The sequence below is a fragment of the Bos indicus x Bos taurus genome, chromosome X (assembly GCF_003369695.1).
Source record: "Bos indicus x Bos taurus breed Angus x Brahman F1 hybrid chromosome X, Bos_hybrid_MaternalHap_v2.0, whole genome shotgun sequence".
NCBI classification, from domain to species: domain Eukaryota; kingdom Metazoa; phylum Chordata; class Mammalia; order Artiodactyla; family Bovidae; genus Bos; species Bos indicus x Bos taurus.
Window position 1 is genome coordinate 127,416,155 of NC_040105.1, and position 25,906 is coordinate 127,442,060.

The window sequence follows — 25,906 nt, forward strand, 5'->3', positions numbered from 1 at the left end:
ACTCTCATTGGGTTCTCTTTATTTTTATCCCATTGCTTTTGTCCATTCACTTCCTTTGGTCTAGTGCACCCAAATGGATGATCTAACAGACTGCCCCAGACAAATACCAACAAAGTTGAGGGATTTAAGAAATGAGCGGGGATCACAGAAGTCAGGGTATACAAATTGGGAACGAAAAAACGTGGAAATCACATGTTTCTTTTTCCTCTTGAATACTGGCCCAAACTCCTCCAGAAAGATGATGCTCCAGTGTCTCCAAAGGATTGGTTCTTTTCAAAATCCGGCGCCAGGTTCCCGGAACCAATGCAGAGGAGAAAAGCGCCCTGCTCCCTGGAAACGCTCCTCCCCTTTGAAGGAAGTTTGCGGGGCGGGGCTCCCACGCATGCTCCATGCCCGCAGGCCCATTGGCGCCGCTTGTGGGCGCGTGCGCAGGACCCAATGGGTGCCCGGACGCGGAAGACCTGGCTTTGCTGAGGTTCCCGCTTCGGCAGCGTGGGAGGAGTGAAAGGCTGCAGGTTGTAGATATTGGTCTTGGCCCCGAGGGGTTCCCCCGGGCCATTAGAACCCAAGAAAGGAAAAACAGGCACAGCGGCGGCGGCTGGCCAACCCCCCGACCTGTCTTCCAGGCAGGGAGGGGGTGGCGAGGAGGGGGAGCAGCTCGGATAGCAGGGCTGAGGAGCGTCCGGAACCGGGGCACGGACCATGAAGGGCTGGACCGGCTCCCCAAGCATGGGGAGCTGGAGCCGCCGAGGCCGCCCGGCCGGGCCCTGCCCGACTGTCAGCTCCTCGGTGCTAGTGCTGCCCGGGCAGCTCGGGTATCTGTAGCACGGCCCCGCTTGAGGTCGTTGGCCGAAAGAGCAGCATGAGTTCCGCTGCTGCCTAGTTTCCACACTCCTCCCTTGTCTTCTCCCTCCGTCCTGTCTCCTCTTTCCCAAACCCCGTCCTTCTCTCCTTCGCTCCTGTGCTCCTCTTTTCCCTCCACCCTGCCCTCCTCCTTTCCCTCTATCTTCTTCCTCTCCCCTTTCTGTCCCCCTCCTTTACCTTCTTTGTCTTCCTGCTTTTCCTCTATCCTTTCCCCCTCCCTCTTGCTCTTTTCCCTCTTCCTTCCATCCCTCTTTCCTCCTCTCTCCTTTATTCTGTCACCCACCACCACCACCTCTCCATCCTCCTCCCCTCCACTCTCAGCCTCCCTTCATCATCTTCCCTTCATCATCCTCATCCTCTTTCCCTCCTCCTTCTTTCCAGCTTTTCTCCGCCCCCGCCCCTGCCCCCGCCCCCAAGCCTCCGCCCCTTAGCCCCCGCCCCCAGCTGCCAGTCCCCAGCAGCTCAGTCCTGCAGTGAGAGTCTTGGGAGTCCATAGCTAAGCACCAGGAGCAGAGCACTGTCCGCGTGCTGCATGCAAGTCTCCGACATGGCTCAGGAGAAAATGGAGCTGGACTTTGAGCCTGACACATCTGATGGGGGCACCCTCAGGAGATCTAACAGCGCTCCCTTGATCCATGGGCTCAGGTGAGGACGGTTGGGGAGGATGGAGTGCAGGGTTCAGGAGCTCCTCGACCCGCTGCAAGCAGTCTTCCTTTCCTCCAGTGAGAGTTGGAGCTCATATGAGTTCACCATGCTGAGGGGGTGGGGACTTGTCTGCTTGACAGTGACTTGGGTCCCAAGGTGGAGTGAAAGTTTGACCCTAAACTCTGGGCAGTGTGGGGAAAATGGGGCTCTCTCTACCTGGGGCTCTGTTGGCCCCTCTCAAAGGAACTACAACAGGCTTCTGGCTCTTCTAACAGGTTGCTTGCCCTGCCTAATTTACACCACTGAATATCAGACTGAAGCCCCTGGAACTAGGATTGCAACTTGACACCTGTCTCTAAGAGCTGCTATTTCTAAGCTTAGTTTAGGAACCCTGGCGTTAACAGAGGTTTACTTCGATAAATCACAGTTTATCTAATAACTTGTAATTAAATGCCACATTCGTGTCCTATTAAGTGATTCAGATTTGTCATAATGTTTTTAGATCCTAAAAATGCCTGAAACAAATTCCAGTCAATAAAAAAATGAAGGGTGGCATGTAGCTTAGGTAAGTGAAAGTGTAGGTTTTCAAAAACAATAGAAAGAATTGACCCTTGAATTTTAGTGGTAGGGTCTTGTGTTTTCCTGCCAGTAAGTCACCAGAGGGTCTATTTTAAGGCAGACTCTTGTGATAGTGAAGGTTAGGTTGGCAGACCTCTTGAGCCTATTACATTTCACTTTTGTAATTAGACAATTCATTTTAAAGCCAATTTGTGAGACCCTGTAGAAATGGAATAACTCCAAAAAAGGGGGATGGGAGTAGAATTAGCCAAAACACTAATCAAGCACACTGAAGGCAAACAGAAAGGTAATCCTTGTCTATCAAACTGATTATGATATCCTTATTTTGGGGAAAAAGCAGACTTACCCTTTGTCTTTTATTATATTTCAACATTGAGGGAATGGTGAAGTGACTCTTTGCTTTCTTAATTGTGTCCTTGGCTCTACATTTATTTTTGATACTATAGAAATAAATTGGTATTTTTTTCAATCTTTTTTTAATATAAAATTTATTTTAATTGGAGGTTAATTGCTTTACATTTGTATAGCTTTTGCCATACATCAACATGCATCCGCCACGGGTGTACACATGTTCCCCATCCCGAACCCCCCTCTCTCCTCCCTACCCATACCATCCCTCTGGGCCGTCCCAGTGCACCAGCCCCAAGCATCCAGTATCAAGCATCGAACCTGGACTGGCGATTCATTTCATATATGATATTATACATGTTTCAATGCCATTCTCCCAAATCATCCCCACCCCCTTTCCCACAGAGTCCAAAAGACTGTTCTATACATCTGTGTCTCTTTTGCTGTCTCGCATACAAGGTTATCGTTACCATAAACCAGCAGTTGTTGGAGACTGGGGTGATCCTGTTGACCTGCATTTAGACTGTTGCTGCTTTTTTGCTTCATGACTTAAGTAATTATTTGAAAGTAGCATGATGTGACAGGAGAAAGAGAGGTGACCAGGCCTAGTCCCAATTTCCTCCCTAACTGGCTATGATTAGGAATGAGTCACTTAGCCTTTCTGAGTCTCTGTTTTCTAATTTAAAATTTCAGAGAGCTGGATTAGGTGGTCTCCACCATTCCTGGAAGCCCAATCCAGTTTGGCCTTGAAAATCCTTCTTCACCTCTTGTCCTGGGCATGGTACTCTGCTCAGGACTGCAAGGGTGACCAAAACACCTCTCCCAAGGGTGTAAAACTTGCCTTTAATAAAAGGTGAAGTTGATGTCTCAAGAAGCATCTGGTTTCCCATTGTACTCTTTGGGTGCAAAGAAGGGAATGATAGCATTAGGTTTGTGGAATGAAGAGAGGCTTGTGGAGGGTCTGGGATCTGAGATGGCTATTGAAGGATAGGAAGGGTTTTGACAGAGAGTGGTGGGAGGGAGGGCATTTGAGGCAGAAGGGGCAACGTGAGCAAATCTCCAGGTCTGTTGATACAGTTGAACAGCAGGGTTCCAGAGTAGCACAAGTGTTTAGGGCAACAGGGGGAGATGTGCTGATAGGGTTCCTACTGGGCATGAGGGCTCCCCAGCCCTATTCACGTGACAGCACACGTAGGCAGTAACGTTTACAGGTAGGTCCTCTGGGGTAAACAGATGAGGCTACTGGTGTCTGGTGGTAACTGGTTTGGGGGCGTGAATTCTGACCAGAAGGAACTAGAGGCAACCAGTCTGGAGCTCCGCCCCATACCTCTTCTAGCTGTCCCCCAGCCCAGAGGAGACCAGTATCTCAGCCAGCCTCTTCCACAGCACACCACTGGGCACGTTCTGCAGAGGACAGTGAGGAGTTGAGGGGCCATCGAAGACTTCAGTGTTAACCAGAGAACTGGCATTCATACAGCCATAGGATATCTTATATGAGAAGACATAAATCATTTTATTTTTTACTTTCCAGTGACCTTTCACAGGTTTTTCAACCTTACACGTTTAGAGCTCGGAGGAATAGTACAACTGTCATGAGCCGTCACAACTTGGTAAGTATAGGAGTAAGTATCCTTAGTGGTTGGGATTGGAGGAGACACTTTCAAATGTTGTTCTTTTTTGAGATGATGTGCTAGGCACCACCGGAGAAGGTGATGGCACCCCACTCCAGTACTCTTGCCTGGAAAATCCCATGGATGGAGGAGCTTGGAAGACTGCAGTCCATGGGTTCGCTGAGGGTCGGACACGACTGAGCGACTTCACTTTCACTTTTCAGTTTCATGCATTGGAGAAGGAAATGGCAACCCACTCCAGTGTTCTTGCCTGGAGAGTCCCAGGGACGGGGGAGCCTGGTGGGCTGCCATCTATGGGGTCGCACAGAGTCGGACACAACTGAAGCAACTTAGCAGCAGCAGCAGCTAGGCACCACTGCTTATAAAAGAAACAAATGATTTTACCTGTCTTGTTTACTGCTTATGCTGTGGCCATTTTCAATTTTTGGTGCAAAAAGGAAATCTGGTTAAAAATTTTTCTTGACTGTGGGACTTGGTATTTTTAAACACTATTCATTGTTTTTTGTCACTACTTGCATCATGGTTGTGAGGTAAGAAACTGTTAGTCACTCAGTCGTGTCTGACTCTTTGTGACCCCATGGACTGTAGCCCACCAGGCTCCTCTGTCCATGGAATTTTCCAGGCAAGAATACTGGAGTGGGTTGCCATTTCTTTCTCTAGGCAATCTTCCCAACCCAGGGATCAAACCCTGGTCCCCCGCATTGCAGGTGAATTCTTTACCATCTGAGCCACCAGGGAAGCTCAGAGGTAAGTCAGGATTAACTTCTAATTATATCTGAGAACAGGTCTTTATTTGTCCTAGGATGCAAAAATCATGTATATGGTAGCAGAGTATTTATTTTTGTTGGACAGAGCTATCTATTTAAAGTAAAGTCTACTTGAAAATGCTTGTATTTGCATTCCCAGTAGAGGTGCTGATGGTGACTGGTCTATATAGCCAGAGCCATCACGGATCACCTTTTTAGTTGGTCATGGTGGGATAAATTATGAAGAGGTTTTTATATAGTAGCCTTTCACGTGTGGAGTCCACTTATCCAGTAACTGCAGTGCCCCGGAAGGTATGAGGTGTAAGCAAATAGGCCTCTAAATGGCTGAACCAGATTTCCATAGTCTGTGCACAAAGGTTCATCATTTTATTTATAGGAGAGGCTCTCTGACCTCTGAATCATCTAAAATTTATGCACAGTTATAATAAGCTTCGAACTCAGTAGTGTGTGAGAAACAGCAAATCAGAAGAAGTACATTTGGGTTAAAGGTATATTAGCTGCCGCTAGCAAGGGAGGAGAGGGGAAGACTGAAAAGCAGATAGAGGTTTTTACAAAATTAGTCTGTGGCTTAGTATTCGAGCTGAGAGCCTGTTAATAGACCCTGAGGGTGTCACTGGCATCGAACTGTAAAATAATTGATGTTCCTACAATATCTGGGTCATTAACCTTTTCTTAAATTGTAGTAATACTTACACTTATATGGTATTTTACATGTTACAGAGTACTTTCACACATTTAATTCTCAGCAACCCCTATGAAGTAGGCAGGGCAAAAGATGTTTTTCCCAATTAAAAGATGTGGCAGCTAAGACTCAGCCGATCAAAGTGACTTGCTCTGAATCACAGTTTAGTAAGTGGCAGAGCTGGGGTTAGACTAGACATCTTCCAGTGCTATTCTGTTTGGTAAAATCTGTTTAAGAAAGGGAGGCGGGGATAGAACACTTTTAAGATTTCCAGCCAAAGTGGCTACAGATACTTCAAGGGGGAAACGATAGCTCTCTCGAGGTTTGGTTTCCTGCACCTTCTTCCCTGAGGATACTAGAAAATAGAACTACTCGTTTTTGCTGTATATGTGAAAAATCTTTCTACATGTTCTACAGCTGTGTTCTTGATATCAATAGCATAGCAAAGAAGGGAAAATGATTTTGCCCCTCTGCACTTCACTTGGCTGTTTTCTAAGATATTAAGATTCTTAGCATCTAAGATTCTTAGATGATTTGGGGCTCATCTCATTAATAGCCTTCCTTCTGGCTGCACTAAAATGCATGAGTTTGCTGAAGGGATGTGTGGGTGCACTCTTCTTTATTGATCCCTGTGCTCTCTTCACTCTTTCCCCTTCTCCTCTCTGGTTTTCTGGTTTAGGACACCTTCCCCAGCACCCTTTGGCTACTTGTTTCATAATATTGATTACACCATATGTATTATGTCACCACAAGCTCTACAGATCTTAATATACTTACCTATGTCCCATCTTGGCTCAGACGGTAAAGCATCTGTCTAAAGTGTGGGAGACCTGGGTTTGAGCCCTGGGTTGGGAAGATCCCATGGAGAAGGAAATGGCAATCCACTCCAGTACTATTGCCTGGAAAATCCCATGGACAGAGGAGCCTGGTAGGCTACAGTCTATGGGGTCACAAAGAGTCGGACACGACTGAGTGACTTCACTTTCACTTTTCATGTCCTATCTTAACCTGTACAAAATGAGGTGTTGCAGACTGAAATGGAAAGAGGTGTGGTTGGGGGGCTGATGAAAGAGACATGCAGAAGCAGGATCTGATTTGCTGATTAGATAAAAAGGCAGAGGGAAGGTGTACTCAGATTGACTGATATTTTATTTCTTGGTGACCAGGAGAAAAGTGTTGCCTTTATTCCAGATAGGATTTGAGAGGAATTAGACATTTGAAGGGTAAGCAGTACATTCTTTCCTGGAGTGTTGGGTTCAAGGAACCAGTGGCCCCATGTTGCTCTCCAAAGCAGTATTCAAAATCTTCTCAAAAATGGCAGTCCTCCTGTCTCACCTCCTTGCACTTTCAGCAGATGACCTGAGCCTTTTCACTTTGTGGAGATGGCAGACACTTCTCTTAGATAACCAGTGACTTTCTTCTCCTGGAAGTCCTTCCCTTCACAAGGGGAACTTTCCATTAATGGTTGGGAAGTTGTTGGACTCCCCTGGACCTTTGCTCAATCTGTTGTCTCTGCTCTATCTTGTGTCCTCTGTCCCTTCCTTGCTGGCTCTTGCCCTCCTGCCTTCTCCCAATTCATACATCCCATACCTGGAAAACAAGCCTCTTCCTTCATAGGTCTGTCTTTGCCTTTTTCCCGTCCGCTCTCCGAGTTTTTTCAAAGCTTAATCCACACTCAGTTCAGTTCAGTCACTCAGTCATGTCCGACTCTTTGGGGGCCCATGAATTGCAGCACACCAGGCCTCCCTGTCCATCACCAACTCCCAGAGTTCACTTAAACTCATGTCCATCGAGTCGGTGATGCCATCCAGCCATCTCATCCTCTCTCGTCCCCTTCTCCTCCTGCCCCCAATCCCTCCCAGCATCAGGGTCTTTTCCAATGAGTCAACTCTTCACATGAGGTGGCCAAAGTATTGGAGTTTCAGCTTTAGCATCAGTCCTTCCAATGAATACCCAGGACTGATCTCCTTTAGAATGGACTGGTTGGATCTCCTTGCAGTCCAAGGGACTCTCAAGAGTCATCTCCAACACCACAGTTCAAAAGCATCAATTCTTCTGTGCTCAGCCTTCTTCACAGTCCAACTCTCACATCCACACATGACCACTGGAAAAACCATAGCCTTGACTAGACGGACCTTTGTTGGCAAAGTAATGTCTCTGCTTTTTAATATGCTATCTAGGTTGGTCTTAACTTTCCTTCCAAGGAGTAAGACACTCAACTGCCTCTAATTCCTTGCCAACAATTCATCCAGTTTATAATCTCACGACATCGATCACAACTCCATTCAAAAACCATTCTGTAAAACTCACCAGCACCCACTTGACCACCAGTGTCAGGGACCTCTTTTCTGGTCCCACTTGAGCTCTTTGCTCTATTTCACACCATTAACTCAGCCCATCCATTGCTCTCATTGCTGGTACCAGACACAGCTCTGCTGTTCTCTGTCCCTCTTCTGGGTTGACTTTCTAGTCCTGTCTCAAATTGACGAGTTGTGTAGGATGTAGACCTACCATCTAAACTGGTGACTTTCTCTGCAGTCAGCTTCTGGCAGTCCTTTGGCTTTCCTGATTATTTTGCTGCCTTTGGGGTTTCTTTTGTTCCCCGACGGACCTGTTCATGCTCTCTGCCCTGCTGTCCTCATAGAGTCTTGCCTGCCTTATTTACTGGCCCAGTAGCTTAGCATTTTTTTCAAATGGCCTTATCAAGAGTTCACCAACAAACATGTATTACTTTCATAATGGAAAAGAAATACTTTTGAAAAGAATTTTACTGGTAAAATTTTTCTCTATTCAAAGACTTGGAGAGGAAGAAATAAAAGAAAGGGGTGGGAAATGAAGGGATCTCTTTTGAGGTAAAATCTTATTTCAGTAGATAACTAAAAAATTTTACCTGAATTAGCTTCTGCCTAAAACACTTAGTTTTTTTTTTTAATTGTATTTTATTTTTAAACTTTACAATATTGTATTAGTTTTGCCAAATATCGAAATGAATCCGCCACAGGTATACCTGTGTTCCCCATCCTGAACCCTCCTCCCTCCTCCCTCCCTATACCCTCCCTCTGGGTCGTCCCAGTGCACCAGCCCCAAGCATCCAGCATCGTGCATCGAACCTGGACTGGCGACTCGTTTCATACATGATATTATACATGTTTCAATGCCATTCTCCCAAATCTCCCCACCCTCTCCCTCTCTCTCAGAGTCCATAAGACTGATCTATACATCAGTGTCTCTTTTGCTGTCTCGTACACAGGGTTATTGTTATCATCTTTCTAAATTCCACATATATGCGTTAGTATACTGTATTGGTGTTTTTCTTTCTGGCTTACTTCACTCTGTATAATAGGTTCCAGTTTCATCCATCTCATTAGAACTGAGTTTTTTAGTTTATCACTCCTTTATACTACTTGCCACAGGAGTATTGTTTAAAGTTTGGATAGGATAGGGCCTCTTATAGCAGGATAATTGTCGTATTTGGCTTTATAGTATTACAGATTCATTCACCTTTCACTATCCCCCTGCTGTAAGATGTTAGTATGAATTTTACCTTACATTTCATGATCAGATCATGATGCTTTTTGAAGGAACATATTTTGGTACCCAAATCATTTCATCTTTGTGTTATTAGAAAATGATCTAAAGGAAAGCAACAGTTATCTTTAAAATGCACCTTGCCTCTACATTGATTTTTTTTCTAAACTAGTAAGCTTTGTGGTGATAGCATTAATGATCAAATTTTAGAATGGACTTAGATCATGCAAGTAAAATCTCCTTATTGCAGTTTTTTAAAGTGTTTCAGTAAACATTAACTATAAATAAAATATTGTTGTTCAGTTGTTGTGTCCAACTCTTTGCAACCCCATGGACAGCAGGCTCCTCTGTCCTCCAGTATCTCTCAGAGTTTGTTCAAATTAGACAAAATATTTTATTGGGCTTATTTGCTCGTCTTCCTCCATTGGTGCATTGATAATAAAAATGAATAGAATCAGGGTTTTTGCTTTCCCCTCATACAGAGTTCCTTATTTTAGTTAAGTGGGGTAATGGCTATTTCTAAGACCTGGAGTCTTTTTTTACATAAATGTACACAGCTCTGCATTCATTTGGGAAAAATGTTAAAGTCAGTGCCTGTCTAGCGACAGATGGTGCTTTGAGGTTGGACACCTGGTGTACTTTCTAAAGACTGAATGTACTGCCTCTCTAGTGCATTAATGTTCAGTGATTTAAAGAGCTCGATTTCTCAGAAGAATATGAGAAATTATCTAGGAAGAGGTTGTACACTGGCACTGACAGCAGACCACAGCTTTGTGGTTCAAAAAATAGTAAATGTTGACTTTTTCTTTCCAGTTGCTGTCAACCTCACCTAATCGGATTCCTAGCAGCAGACTGCATCAAATCAAAAGGGTAAATTTTACTTACTGGCTCAGATCTGTAATTTTCTGCGTTTTGCTTTTGATTTTATCTTCATCTTGCAGAATTAGGTATTAAAAATGAGTCAGGCTGCCACTCTGGTTAGTTATAGACAGGTTAAAATTCTTCTGAGTGGGCAGATAAAATACAGATGTGCCACAATCTTAGAATGTCAGTCCTGCTGTACTCTGATGATGTCAAACGAAGTAGAAAGGTCCTTTTCGTTTCCTTGGAAATAGAGAACTGTGTGGATAAATATTCTGTTTTCAGCACATGTTTGTCTTTGTAGGAGGAAGGCATGGACATAATGAACAGAGAAACTGCGCACGAAAGGTTAGTGCTTCACAAGAACAGGGTGTGGCCTAAGGTATGTCTTGTTTACAAGCTCTGATGGCTGTTCATTTTTGTCTATTTTAGAGAAGTGCAAACTGCAATGCAGATAAGCCAATCATGGGATGAGAGCTTGAGCCTGGTAAAGTTTTCACATATCTGCTTGTTTTTTTAATTTTCTAGAGCCCACTGTATTATTTATTGGCTTCATTCACTTTTGGCCCTCCTGTTTCCAAATTTGAACTCAGCATTTGATCTCTGCTTTCTCACCAGAATATGAAATTACAACTTTTAGGAGTGTATATCTGTAAAAGCGTAGGTGTGTTTGTGTAGTAAAGAACAGTGATGTGTTGACTTGTGAATTATGAGGAAATAACACTTTCTTTTTACAGAGTGATAGTGATTTTGACAAGCAGGAGAAATTATATTCTCCTAAAAGGATTGACTTCACTCCTGTTTCTCCTGCACCATCACCCACCAGAGGATTTGGAAAGGTAGGTTCACTGATAAGATATTAACTCTCTTTCACACACTGAGCTGATTAATTTCTGTAATGCACAATACACAAACACAAATCACCTAGTTTTTGATGAATTCAATGACTGGAAGGAAAATTAATTGAAGTCTATGGTAGTAATTTGAGGAAAAATCTATCACTCTATCTATCCATCCATCTGTTCTCTAATAAACATATATGAGAGACAGGTCAGTAGTTCTAAAATGTTCTTGTCATTTTGAGAAGAATCTTTTGAAAACTGGAATACTAGAACTATTTTAATATATGTTTTTTCCTAGCAATGTTTTTCACCATCCTTGCAGATGTTTGTGAGCAGCAGCGGGCTACCACCAAGTCCCGTTCCTAGCCCAAGACGCTTTTCCACGTAAGTAAACCTGCTTTTTCAATGTGGATGAAAGGCTGTTCATTAAATTTGTCTCTCTGGTGAACTTTTCCTTCAGCATTTTATTATGGAAATTTCAAACAGCAAAGCTGAAAGAATTTCACAGTGAACATCTATATAACTACCACCTATATATTCAACTGTTAACATGTTACCATATTTAATTTTTGAGACATAGTGCCCGTTTATGTTTGGTTTACATTTCACGCATATGGAAATGTATTCTTTATAAAAGTAAGGAAAAAAATGTTAGCCCAATCAAAATCCCAAATAACTCATTTATAAGATTTATCTTTAAAAAAAAAAAAACTGTTGTGGATATTTTGTCTTCGGAAATGAGTTTTTAAAAATGGCTTAAAATGCCATGTTATTCCAGATTGTCATATGCCAGGTCAGATCATGTATTGGCATTTCAATTACTCCACCTACAACACAGATATTGTCCATTTCTCCCTATATGGCTATAAATTGTATTGATTTGCCAAAAGTACTTACTGTTATCCTGTTTATTCTTTAAAGCAGGAGAAGCCAGAGTCCAATCAAGTGCATTAGGCCCAGTGTTCTTGCTCCTCTTAAAAGAAAAGGTATGCATCGCCCTTCTGCTGTTAAACATAGTCCAGCTTGAATTACAAATTAACAGTTTCTGTCTGAAATTAGTTCAAAGCTTAACTCCTTTTTTCTAAAGAAATAGTGCAATATTCTTTTCCAGTGTATGCTTTATTGACTCTAACTTCTGGGAATTAGTTGTTTGATACCGTCTGTATTTTTTTTACACTTCATAACTGAGTCTTATTCATGTATTCATATAATCAATATATGTTTGAGAAATTTCGCCTCTCAGCAATCTGAATATAAAAGAGATATGTTGATATGTTGCAGAAGTGTGTGTTACTGTCATAGCAAATAAGTCCATACACATGCTGTATGCTCAAATATAAGCCACCACCAAATGATGGCTTGCCAAACAGAACAGCCTCCCATTCAAGTCTCTGTAGGGTTTTTGATATAATAGAGTGCTCTGTGTGTGTGTGTGGTTTATAAGAAATACACTTTGTTTTTTTCTTCTTTTAATTTATGCTTTAATTGAAGTCTAGTTGATTTACAGTGTGTTAATTTCTGCTGTACAGCAAAGTGATTCAGTTATACACATCTATATATTCTTTTTTATATTCTTTTCCATTATGGTTTATTCCAGGATATTGAATGTAGTTCTCTGTGCTATACAGTAGGACCTTGTTGTTTATCCATTCTATATGTAATGGTCTGCATCTACCAACCCCAAGCTCCCAAGGGGTGCTCTTTTAATTACATTATTTTAAACCACAAAGCACTAAATGAAAATGATCTCACTCAGTGCTAGTTTTAGATGCTTATAGAGGGCACCCAATGGAGTCTATTTAAAGAAAGGCAAAGAAATTTAACACGGGTTTAGTCATTATTCCTGGGGATATAACCACATGATTGCAAGTGTTGGATGTCATTTTAAATGAGAGTTTTAATGATAATTCCGAAAAAGCAATTTAGTAAGTTTTTGTGTGTGTGTGCAGATCACCTCCAGGGCTAGTAAACAAATCAACTCTTCTAATGTTAGGTAAACTGATACTTGCGGCTTTGGTGAAAACTTTCCATCAGTATCATACACAGATTCGAAAGTGCTATATTTCAGACAACTTAAAATTAAAGATGGTGTGCTCTGGGGAACAGATGCGGATACAGTGACAAGATTTGTATTTAGTGAATAGATTTTAATTTATGAATAGTCTTTTTCCTTAATGCTGCAAGGAATTATTTACAATCCTAAGAACCTTCTCAGGAGCTGTGATATGAAAGTAAAGCTTAGAAATTAAAGCTAGTATTGTTATTAGTATTAATTTTAAATATATTATAGGAAGTTGGTGGAGCTTAATATGGTTGTTCCATTTCAAAGCTATTCCAAAATATACCAGCAGATGGAGGGATTCTTTGCTCAAAAGGGCTAAAGTCTTTTGCTAATGAAGTGTTAAAAGCCTGGCAGCAGCTTTAAAAAGCTGCATATTAAAGCATGGAAAAAAGCAAATGAAAATATAACCTTTCTTGAATTTCAGTAATTTTCAGGATAGCTCCAGAGGAAAGATAATATGAATTAATTAATAATATGGGGGGGGGGGGGAATGAATGTTGTGTTTGTTCTTCCTTGATCTTTTTCCATCATAAGACTCTTGTAGAGGTTTAAGTTCATGGTTGCTAATTTCCTAATGGAGTATAGATAAGCCCATGAATTAAATTGTCTTTAATGTTTGATTTTAAAGCTCAGATAAAGAGCTTTGAAACCAAGGTGTGTATGTGTTTTAAATCATAGCTTATTTGGAAAGGAGCTTTTTCTGTCTAATTTAGAGTTGTTAGTCTTTGGTCTCCTGCGGCAAAATATTAAGTGTTATTTCTTCCAATGTAAAGTGTTTCTATCTGCAGTTCTGAGAAAATCTACAGGATTGAAGTAGCCAGTACAGCATTAATTTTGTGAACTAATTAATAATTGCTTTTAATTACAGATGTGCTTTTAAACTTGCATATTTTCTAATCTTCATTTTCACTAAGTAGCCTAAAGCAATCTTTGATTTATATGTTCTTTATCAGCCTGCATACTTTAGAATCCATTTGACTTCATCTCAGGAAATGTTTTGATATTAAAATATATAAAATCAAGAGTCTTTACTAATCATCTAGCATAAATTGTTATTCACTAGGAGCTTCAGCTATTAGGGGATACTTTTTTTCTGTTGTGGTTAGTCTTGATTCATTTTGCCTAATGAAGTCAGTGTTTCAGTCTTCTATTAAAGAAATTGACTGTGTGGACAGCATGCTATGTACAATAAATGAGAAGGTATTTTTAGGGCTGCTGACTTTTTAGTTGAGGTTATGTGGCAGTGTATTTCTTCTACATTAAAGCACATAGAAAAATAGCTTTCAAGTAACAGCCTGAAGTATTCTGATCTTTGGTCACACAAAGATCACCCCATTTTAGCAGCAAGCCTGTATCTGTAAAATCACATTATGGTAGCATCACCTCTTTCTGTTTTAGGTGAAATGGAGACCGAAAGCCAGCCCAAGAGGCTCTTCCAAGGCACCACCAATATGCTGTCTCCAGAGGCTGCACAATTGTCTGATCTCAGTTCATGGTAAAAAATGAAATAAAACCCCAAAGATATGAAGGGATGATGTATTTGAAAAGAACCGCAGCAAAAGTATATTGGAGTGATGTAAAATATATTCAACTTTTTATCCATGCTCCCTAGAGGTGAAATCTCCGTGGAGGTGTAGGCATTGTAAGAATCTAGATTGTTTGAAAGTCAGTACTACCTTTGGAAGTGTGTGTACCTTTTTGACATCTTCACTTTCCTGCCTAGCTCCTGTTAGGTCAGCCTCTCAATAGTTGCTGTTGGTATGGGAGTGTGTCGGTAGCTGGATGGCATGAAAAGGAGTTTCTGGGCTGTCCTGGGTAGTGTCCTGCTCTGCCTGCATTTTGTATTGGATTGGCCAAAAAGTTCATTTGGGTTTTCCCACAAATTGAAACAAAGTCTTTGGCCAAGCCAATATTCTATCCTTTTACCTTAGCAGAGAACACCAGCATTTCTTAAGCAGGTCATTTTCTAAATAGCACTATCTGTTGATATAAAATCTTTTTTGAATATTTTGGGGTATTCTGTCACAATCCTAAGGTTTCATTTAAATAGTAACATTTCCAGATTCCTGTGGTCTGTTCACATAATTTCTTTTTTAGTTTGACTCATCTGAGTTTAGAAGTTTAGCTTAAGGCTCTTTAGTGTTTTTGTGCAAAGTTAACTTCTTTTCCTATACCCAAAGTTGAGTACTTGGATTCCAACATGTATTGAGAGGAAGGGGAAGGGATTATAGCAGTGGCCAGGTGATATTTGGAAATCTTTCAGTATCCATCAACTTGTGTATATGTTTGTGTGTGTGCACACACGCATGTGTATGTGTGTTAGTTGCTCAGTCATGTCTGATTCTTTGTGACCCCATGGACTACTGTAGCCTGCCAGGTTCCTCTGTCCATGGAATTCTCCAGGCAAGAATACTGGAGTGGGTTGCTGTGCACTCCTCCAGGGGATCTTGCGAACCCAGGGATCGAACCCAGGTCTCCTGCATTGCAGGCAGATTCTTTACTGTCTGAGCCACCAGAGAAGCTCCCTTCCATCAACTTGCTGAGTACCTATGTTGTAGATGCAATTGTGTAGAGCCTTTCAGAACTTTTTGATTTGAGTTTTACGGCCAAGGATTTTTTAAAAAGAGCCCCAGAGGGCATTCACTTTAAAAAGAATGATGTCCTCTAAATGGAAGATGTATGTAAGCCACTTATAAGTTATACAGACTGACAATTATTGCTTTCCAATCACTTATTCATTGTTTTGTCTAAGATAACCCTGCTTCTTGTTCACCAAGAAGTCACAGATTGTTCTGGCTGATTCGACTAATTGATCAGTACTGTTCTAACCTTGGAACACATGCCTTTTAGATTGTTCTAGCTATTTTCAGCCCCACACTCTCTCTTCTCTCATCCCTGTCTGTCCTTGGTAGCTTAGTGTGCTAATTTTGGTATAGAGTGCCTTTCCAGGTATGTAGATGATTGCAAAGAGAAAACTTCAAAAGCTTGTTGAGAGGACTAGCAGGTGAAATTCTATACTGAGTGGAAACTGCATATCACTTTTATGGTAAAGTAGGTTTTAATATAGGCACATGACATTATAAATAGATTTGCTTACCCAGTTACTAACCAAGTAACCAAGTTCATGTTAAAAGATAAGAAAGCATTCACCAAATTAAAAACATACAGGGTGAGGCGATTTGTTTTTTCAATATTGTTATAGGGTGATTGTGCTCGATGCCATGAAACAGGTTCACACAAGTAAGGAAGGCAAAGAGAATGTATGTTATTTACCAAGGGTCCTCTCCTTTTGTTCAGATGTTTATTCCTCTGAGCAGCACAATCTAAGGTGTCTATGATGGTGACTGTTATGAGGCTTCTGTGTTTGTTTGGCTGTACCACATGGCTTGTATGATCTTAGTTCCCTGACCCGGGATTGAACCCAGGCTGCAGCAGTGAAGGCCCAGAATTCTAACCACTAGGCTACCATGGAACTCCTGTGAGGCTTGTTTCTATTGCTACACCTCTGTCCTCCGTGGACGTGTGACTGGCTGTGGGAGTCTTGGGAACATCAGCACTCTTGCTCTGTAAACACAAAAAGTATTGCCTCTGGATGCCTCTTTTCCATTATTAACTGACTTTGTTAGAATGTCAAAGAATAATGTATAGGCAGAAGGGAGAAGATAAAAAAGAGATAACATAGCAGATCATTCACAACTAAAGAACAAGGAGTGGAACAGCCAAGAATTGACTATTCCTAGAATATCCAACTCCTATAGAATTAAGATTTTTAAAGAACAATGCACAATGCTGTATTTTATTAATGCCTACCTTTATAACACAAACATAAATAAGTGATAATGATAGTAAAAAAATTTAACTGCAAAGTAAATGGGCATATTTGGGACTAATAAGAATATTAAAAAACAGACCCAATACAATTTTGCTACAGGGAATAGTAGTAGAAAATTTCTGGTTAATAGACTGTCATAAATTTGGAGTAATCAAATTATCTAAACCAGTAAAAAAAAAAAAAAGTGTCACCTCACATTGGAGAGGTTTGCTTTATTCATGGCTACTCATAGAGTGCTGATAAGCCAACATACAGCTCACATAATTTTTTAAAAGAAATTTAATACTCAAAATTCACAACACTCAGTGTCAAAGATATTTAGGTGATTAAACTTTTCAAATGGTGTTTTTAGTAAGTTTGTAGCATCTGGACTTCTGAGGATATTAAAGCTGACAATTGCACTAAGACTTCTGTAACACCTTGTATACTGAGATTGCTGACATTTATGTCTATAGTTAAGACAATTTAAAAATGAGTTATTCATGAATGTAAAAATCAGATTCTGCTTTTGCAGAAAATTTTTTATTCCTGTCTCTTAAAAGCAGTTTCATTGATCAGACATATTCTTAGAAATGAGGACAGAGACAGGAACTAACTGTGTTCTTGTTTCTGCTGCCAAGGATAACAATCTACTCGATAACTAAAGGAAACCACTTTTATACATTTTAGGGAAGAAATGGTATCAGATTGTTAACAGGTATTATCTCAACATTTCAGTCATTACAGTTTGTTCCCTGCCCCATTCCACAAAGAAAAGATAGGTTTTAAAATTCGAAAGTTTATATACTAGTAATGATCTTTAAAATTTTGCATTTTTGAAGTATAAATTAAATGAGAAGTTTGAGTATGGACCCATATGGAGTTGGTGTCCAGTGCTCCAACTGCTGTGCAAAGGAATGGTATACATCCTTTTTATAAATGTACTTTTTACTAAAGATTCTGCAGTCTTTGCCGACCAAATCTGGGGAACTTTGCCCACCACAAGGCAAGGATTATGTCATTCTGCATTTAGTCCTTATGAACATCAAAGAGTTTGACCGTACCTCAGAAGTACACCTTTGCATGGTGCTTTGATGCTTTTTGCATGCTGGGGACTCTTGTTCTGCTCCTCATTCTTTTGAGAATAAAATTGTCTGTGGCATGCTGTGTAAAATAAAGGCATTTTCAGAGCTGCTAACCATGTAGTTAAGATTATATGATACTCTGTTTCTCCTACCAAAAAGGAAAAAGTCTCCCATGAAATTTCTTGCCCAGTGCTTTAGTGTTAACATGACTGCTGACTTACCTCTATGATTTTTTAAAAAAATATTTTCCATTAGATTTATCTTAGTAATTTTTGACAGTATTTTTAATGTTCTATGTGTCATGGCAAGAAAATTTTATCGTGAAAATATGACACGTGCAAAGAATAAGTTTTAATTGTGATTTGATGATAGAAATGTTTACATTATACTTGAAGATTGTTTATGTGAGTAGCTTAGACTTCTGTGCTGATACTTTTTGTTTGGTGTGTTTAAAGAGTATTTTTAATTAAAAATGTTTTCTTCCCGTTTTATTGAGTATTATTCATATACAGCACTGTATACGTTTAAGGTGTACAGTATAATGATGTGGCTTAAATACATCATGAAATCATGACCACAGTAGGTTTAGTGAACATCCATCATCTCCTATAGATACAAAATTAAAGAAATAGAAAAAGAAATTTTTCCTTTTGATGAGAGCTCTTAGGATTTGACTCACAACAACTTTTCTTTGTAACATACAGCAGTGTTAATCATCTTTATCATGTTGTACATTACATCCTTATGTGCTGATACTTTTAAACTCCTGTCCCCAAAGTGACAGTGGAAATGATCATATTTAAATTATCTTAAAAATATAGAGGTTATATAGCAAGATAATGCTGGGTCTTCATAAGGTAAGCTAGTAGAGACCAGAGAACATACTCTATGGACCAGGTTAACCCCCACCAAGGGGTCCGGGGATGCCCTGTAGTCTTACCTTATGCTAAAATCTCTACTGGGGTTGCTGGGCTATGGCTGATTTCTAACACATTTACCTACCTGCCATTGGTCTCATAGAACCCAGATTATTGACTGGTCAAGGTTCAGAGTGGTTCAGCCAGATGGATAGTAGCATGAGTCACACTGGACAACCCAGTTTTGTTATTACTTTATCATTGAATGCTTTAATGAGTCCCTTAGCTTTTTCCCTTTCTCCCTTAGCTTTTTTAGACAGAGAGCACTACTTTAAGAGTCATAAATATTTTTAGTGGTATGGTTCAAATAGTGCCTCAGTTTGTATAGTCAATGGCTGGAATGAATTAGTTTACTTTTGTTTCATGTATTCTTATGTCCAATTTGAATTATTTAGGTCCTTTGCTTTCCTGCCGTTGTTTGGCTTTGGGCCATTAGTCTAAGGCTCATTAGCACCTCCACCAGAGCTTAAACTGGGGAATAAAAAGAGAAACTTAAATTGGACCATACATTTTGCTTCTGAAGCCCTAGTAGAAGGTTTAACAGCAGACACTGAAAATCACTTGTGTACAGTGATCTCTCTACGGATTGCAAAATCACATAAGCCTTGCTTGTGAATATATTAATAATGTGTAATCTGTGACCTGTAGTCACTGCTTCTAGGACCGTGTATAGTAGTGCCAGGTTAATTAGAAGAGAAACTGGATTTTAGTTTAGAGAAAATATCTGGTTAAAGGTTTACCAGGCTCTGAATCTAAGTTGCACTATAGACAAAATGCAAGTATGCTATTCTTTGTCAATGAAACAAAATTATATATGTTTATACTTAATACCAGAGAAGAAATTCCTAAAAAAATACATGAAGTGAAATGTTCAGACTCATTTTTTTTTTTTTGTAAACGTCCCCGTTACCTTATTTCTTTAAGGTAATCAACAGTGTCAGAAGACCAGATTTCACAGCATGAGTCATGTTCTGTGTTTTTGAATGAATACAGATTCACCAAGCAAGCAGGTTTTATTGCAAATGGAATCTTTTAACCCAGGGCACACCATCAGTCTGGTTAGAATAAGAAAGTATTTATATTCAGATTATCTGCTTGGTGGCCAAATGTTAATCCAAGCCTGTTTCTTCCTGCCAACTAGCAGAGAGCGTGTCCTTCAGCTTCCCAGCCAATATGTGCTTTAGGAAAGTAAATTCATTTTAATATTAGTCTAGGCAAAATGCTGCAGGAGGAAAAATCACATATGTTCCAAAGGCAAATATAAAGGTCTTTTGATTTTCCAATGTCTTAGATTATCTGTGCAACTGTTTTCAGTACTTTGAATAATTTCATATTTTAGACCCGTTTTGCCATTTGGGTGAAAAAAATACTAGAGCCAGCTAAATTTTCCAAACTTCTTACTTAAAAGTGGTATTATTAATGATGCATTTGACAGCAGTAAGCATAGAGTAGGAGGACTGTGGAATATACTGTTTCCATTTTTATTTTTACTTTTCCAAAGGCTATTTGTATTCTGTTTCCACCTGAAAACAATCCACAAGCAATAGAAAAAAAGGACATTTTGAAGGAAATTAGAAGAGTAGAGAAACTGGGTTAGGGAAAGTTACATTTTATTAAGGGTGGTACAGAGCTCAGAAACTTCCAAATGAACCATAGGTTATTTAACAATGGAAATATATTAATTTGGAAATTTATAGAAACGTTGCTATTAAAGTCATAATGCTTAGTCTCAGAGCAATTAGATCAGGATGGGCTTTTGCAAAGGAGCTAGTGATCAAACTTAAACTAGAACCCATACTTGCTGATTCACAATTCCTTCTCCAATCCTTTGCTTTGTTTCCTTTTCAAAAATAAAAAAGTATGGGAATTCCCTCGTGGTCAAGCAGTTAGGACTGTGCTCTCACTGCCAAGGGCCTGGGTTCAATTCCTGGTCAGGGAACTAAGATCCCACAAGCCTCATGGCAGGGGCAAAAGTTAAAAAAAATAAAAAGTATGTCTGTGTCGATCCTAAAACTGCCTGACTCCCTCGCCAGCTTTCTCTCATCATGTTCTTGCTCTTTGTGCTGTAGCAATAGTATCCTGCTTTTGGCTCCTAGGCATACCCATGCTTCTTCCCCAACTTTACCCAGTTAATGCCTACTCATCTTTCAGATGACTGCTCAAATATCACTTTGAGGGAGCCTCATTTCTCCGTATTCCTCCAAATTAGATCTGGTCACCCATGTTATATACTCTAAGAACCCCTTGCATCTTTTCCTGCTTTGATCACAAATTTGAATTATATATTTATTAGTATGGTTATTTAAGTGTGCGTCTCCTGTACTATACTGTAAATTAGATGCAGGCAGGGATCGTGTATGTCTTATATCCCTTTGTATTTCTGATATCTAGCATACATTCTGCACTTGGCAGGTACTCAGTAAATATCAGAAGAAGTGAAATGAGTGGATGAGTGAATTCAGGCCAAATCTAGAGCATAGAGATTACATGTTGGATTGACAGGAGTCACAGCTAGGAGGGCAGCCTGGGTCAGATTTTGAGGCCTGTGAATTGTGACTGCTAAAGTCTGAAGCTGGATTCGTGATGCAGGTGAGCTTGATTGTTGGGAGACGTGGTCGCCTGGACCGGATGGGTCAGGTATCCCCAGACTGGGTTCTAGAGGCTCTTGATGCCCAGATCAGGAGTCTTAGTGGAAAGAGAGGAGCAGAAGCCAGTTATCAGGATTAAAGGGGCAAATAGTCTGTGAGGGTATTGAGACCATGGATCCAGAGCATTCCATGTAAATGCTTGACTGGATGGTAACTGAAGGAATTAAAGAAAGGAGCCTTTTAGGAATAGGAGGGAGACGTTTGCGTTTTGAAAGCGAGAAGAAAGGAAATAGTCTAAGAAATTCATAAAATCAGAAGAACATAAAAGGCAAATGATGGAGGAGAGTAGGAAAAAAAATGTGTCTTTTAATGTAGGACCTCTTGGGAGTGGGGAAGTAACAAAATCCAGAGCAGTTGAAAGATGGTTTGGGAATGGAGGGACAGTGAAGCAGTATACTTGCTAGAATACTTCCAACAGTCCAGAGTACCTCCAAGAGTAACCATTCCTCTTACCTGAAGGCTGACAGGAAGGTAAGAATATTAAGATAAAGATAAAAATAATTTAAAAAAGAAATATAAGGGTAGAAATCTCTTGAACTGAAGGTAGGGGAACTCCCTCACAAAAACCATGACACATCCAGAAGAACACTTACTGGTACATTGGACCTTCCAGTGCCTCCACGAGAGCACCCAAATAATAAAGAGCCTGGAGTGTCTGACTTGGGCTGTGACATTGTCCTCTCTCAGATGTCTGAACACAGGACATTCTGTAGTTTGTTGTTGCTTTTATGCTGTTTATGATTTGCCAGTGCTGTACTGATCCACGAGTTCCTGAAACCATGTCGTTGCATGTTATGTTTGCCCTTACCCTGACAGATGCATCTGCTTATAATTCTTTTTGCTTTGTCCTCAGTTCAGATATTTTGGATGGCAGTAATAGCGGCAGTGGCTTGTCCTCAGAATCGCTGGCTAAAGGCAGCACAACTGCAGATGCTCCAGTAGCATGCTCCAATTCATGTTCTCCGTTCATCTTGATGGAAGATCTCTCACCCAAGTGACTTACCCATTTCTGATTCAGTGTTCTAACTGCTGTTTCCTGCATAATACATTCAGGGAGGAACGCAGAGAACTTTGATCCATAATGAGGATTAAAGTGTTACTGATCTAAACCATTTTGATGCCAGTATGTTTTGGCACCACTTTTCTCTAAAGTTTGATTTTATAAGTGTAGTAACCTTACTTATGTTTCTTTACGCTGATCTCATTTTGAGCTAGTAATGAAATCTCAAATACTCATTTTTGATTGCTTAGAGTATATACATATATATATAAAATTTCTCAGTGCTTCAAAGAGCACCTATTTTAGAGTCTATAGTTTAAGGAAAGCACTAATATGTATTTTCAATAATGGTTCTTTTCCCCAGCAGTGACATGACAGCTGGAGTTGATCAGAAATTCTCTTGCTTGAGAGATTTTTGTTGTTGTTGTTCATAAGTCTCAAATCTCTTTACCTCACAATATTAGATTAATTGCTTTTGATGATATTACATTTTTATTTTTCTGCATCAGCTTCAAGTACATTATTTTGTTTCCCTTTCATGTTTGACCCGCTTCCTTGCCATTTCTCACAGAGGGGACAAAACATGTCGTTGCTCTCATTACTATCCATATCGCTTCTTTTCTATTGGAGTATAGGATGTGAGGATTGATTATAGTGCTAAGAATGTAAACAGACTTACAGGATGCTGGATTTAGTCACCACAGCTTCTTATGACTTATCTACCCCAGTTGATATTGTTCTCCTCAAACCTGTTGCCCTAAGGAATATATAAAATATTGTTAATGTTTCTAGGTGGTGTTTTCAAGGAGAAGAAATTCCTGCCTTGACCAGATGTGTGGAGCACCTACAAATGAATGAATAATGTTATTTACACACAAACCACTATGTAGAAAAGCATACATGGAGCTTGACAGCTTGTCTCTGGTGGTGTAAGGAGGCCTGAAGGGCCTTGGGGTTCACTGTTGTGCTGTTATAAGCTATTTATCATAAGGTAGGGTAGAAAGGGGGCTTTATGTGTCTGATTGCTACATATTGTTTCTATTGCTGCTTCTTTCTGACTACTTTTTTGTCATTAGTGTCGTTTGTTTTTGTTGTGTGGTGAGTGGTCCTACTGACTGTATTTTGATTGTTGTGTTGCCACCAGAATCAGAATCCAGTTTAATAAAAGGTCAAGGAAGCTTTTAGGAGCTACCAAAGTCAGTGTCATTGTGCATTCTGCTTTTAAGAAGCTGTTGGAGCTGTCAACAGTGTACATGATAGTAAATGTGCAGTACCATAAGTTATTTAACATTTAAAAGAGGAAAATCGCGATAGAGCTGTTTTAAAAACCTGAGTGTAATCTATTGCTGTGTTATTTATTGTTTAAAACTGTGCAAAATGTCTGTAGATTTCTTACAGTGTTCAGACATCGTGGTTGGGTTGTCTGTATTTGACATGCAAATTTGCCTGCTAGGACCATAATATTCCATTTTTAAATGAATGTAAGAAGTGAAAACTACTGCATTTGAGTCTTTTGAAGGCAAAGATCCTTGAATTTTAAAGCAAGATGATGTACTTTGAGGGTGCTCACAGACTAGTAATACTGTAGGGCTCGAAGGGAAGCCTGTTCTCTCTGAATTATAAGAAAGCATCACTTAGCTTGCAGAAGTAATTCTGTTACAGCATCAGCTGTGTTGTTTATTTTAAATTGTGATAACCACCATCATGGCCATTAATGGCTTTATCTCTCATATTGGCTTTCACCTGTGCAAAATCCATAATCCTTCAAACTTAACATGAATGTATATATTATGAAGATTCTTCTCTAGGATGCTATTTTAAAGAAAAATTACTTCAATAGTATGCAGTAGGTTTATTCTGTTTATGAAAGAACCATGTTAAGAGTTTCTGCCTATATAATACTGAGAGATGGTTTTCTCCTATAGGATATTTATCCGCCTTCTCTCTACTGTCTTCTTTGCCTTAAGGGACACTTTTAGCCATCATTTTTTGGGCTCTAATTTAGGACTCTTGAGACATAACCTTTAGAATGTAATGATATTTAAATTTGTTTCTGAAATTCTGTGGTGGGGTAGAATTGGGATAGGAAAATGAAATTAATTGTTCCACTAGTTTGAGAACTAGGAGGCAAGATGATTCACTTTACTATTTAAGCCAAGGTTCATTTTTATCATTTAAAGTGACTAGAAAGTTAAGTTTCTGCAGGGGTTGTTTTGGAATAAATAAAAGATAGAGATGCTAGCCTTCAGATGAGCTTTGGTGACAGTACTTTATTTTTATATATGGTCTAATATTTGGAAAGTGATCATTGTTATAAAGTAAAATTCTCTCTTCCTATTCTAATACTATATCATGTTTCAAGCTTCTATTTGAAAACAAGTATAAAAGATGACATGATAAGAAAATTTAATAGATGCTCTTTTTGCTTGATTGACTTATATAATCACTGTGTTTCATGATAACTGCTTTTGGAATAGTAATAAGTTTTGTGAAATGCTGACCTTGTGTATATCTTAGAATGCAAAATTAATAAATTGTGTACACATGCATAAAATTCTGTAAAATTTTTAGCCTATTTCTTTTATTCTTACTGTTCTCTGCCTCCATATCCCAGTATTGCGCTCTCTGTGTGTGATTGCAGAGAAATTTTTAATAAAAGGATATCAAGAATACAAAAGAACTAATAGCTGTTTTGAAATTTGGGCTGTTTCCCAAAACAAAGAGAAACCTCTCCACATAATCTGTCAAATTTTCAAGAGCATTTTGTGGAATTTGACAATTTAGAAGGTTCTTGCCAAGGCCACACATATTTCTTACTTGTTTTGGATTTATTTTATCTTATTTTTTTTACATATTCATAAGACTCTGCATTGTTTTTGGAACAAGATGGGGGGTGGGAAGACAGGCAAAAAAATAAAAGCCTTTCATGCATGACTCGGGTTTTAAACACTCAATTTTCTTTTCAGTATTTAAAAAATATTAATATATAAAGTATTTTATTTCACACTTAGAGAAAAGCTGCAAGAGTATCCCAAAGAACTCCCATATATTTTTCATCCAGATTCCTTGGTTGTTGATATTTAACCACAGTAGTTTTTATTCCCCACACTTTATTTTATGTATGTATGTGTGTCACACATTTTTTTCTGAACCATTTGAGGATGTTATAGACATGATACCCCATTACTCTTAAGTGCTTCAGTGTAAATTTCCTAAAGATGAGGACATTCTATGTAATCACATTACACTTTCAAAATCATGACATTAACCTTAGTGGGATACAAAACTATCCCACTTAGTGTATAGACCCTGTTCATATTTTGTCTTTGGGCCCAATAAGGCTCTTTTAGCGAGGAAAAAAGTTTTCTTCTGGCCTAGGACTCAACCAAGGTTCTGTGTTACACTTAGTCATTATGTGTCTTTAGTCTCCCTCAATCTGTAAGTCGTCCAGGCTTTCCTTGTCTTTTGTGATCCTCATAGTTTTGAGAAGTACTGGCCAGTTATTTTGAAAAATGTCCTTCAATTTAGATTTGATATTCCCTCATTATTAAATTCAGGTTTATGCATTTTGGGCAGAAATAACCACAGAAATGGTGGCGTGTTCTCAGTAGATCATTGCAGGAGGCCCATGGTGCC

The 25,906-nt window shown here is 39.6% G+C and overlaps 1 protein-coding gene and 2 non-coding genes across 10 annotated transcripts; all 3 read left to right on the forward strand.

Moving 5' to 3' along the window:
* The first annotated feature begins 408 nt into the window (after positions 1–408).
* Positions 409–24,840, forward strand: FAM122B (family with sequence similarity 122B). Of its 8 annotated transcripts, none has more exons than XM_027533451.1 (10): positions 409–1,509; positions 3,968–4,046; positions 9,858–9,914; positions 10,210–10,253; positions 10,338–10,392; positions 10,643–10,744; positions 11,046–11,131; positions 11,669–11,733; positions 14,208–14,304; positions 22,124–24,840. In XM_027533451.1, the coding sequence occupies exons 1-10, from the start codon at positions 1,397–1,399 to the stop codon at positions 22,266–22,268; spliced, it is 843 nt and encodes a 280-aa protein (XP_027389252.1). In that variant the 5' UTR covers positions 409–1,396; the 3' UTR covers positions 22,269–24,840. The 8 variants fall into 8 exon arrangements, with proteins under 8 accessions (XP_027389252.1, XP_027389254.1, XP_027389253.1 ...); XM_027533453.1 differs by having other exon boundaries at positions 424–1,509; positions 11,070–11,131; positions 22,124–24,834; XM_027533452.1 differs by having other exon boundaries at positions 1,266–1,509; positions 11,070–11,131; positions 11,672–11,733.
* On the forward strand, positions 13,982–14,071 carry LOC113888304. The gene has a single exon (XR_003509940.1). It is a non-coding gene; the product is annotated as a small nucleolar RNA U109 (small nucleolar RNA).
* On the forward strand, positions 17,722–17,861 carry LOC113888305. The gene has a single exon (XR_003509941.1). It is a non-coding gene; the product is annotated as a small nucleolar RNA U109 (small nucleolar RNA).
* Positions 24,841–25,906: the final 1,066 nt, after the last annotated feature.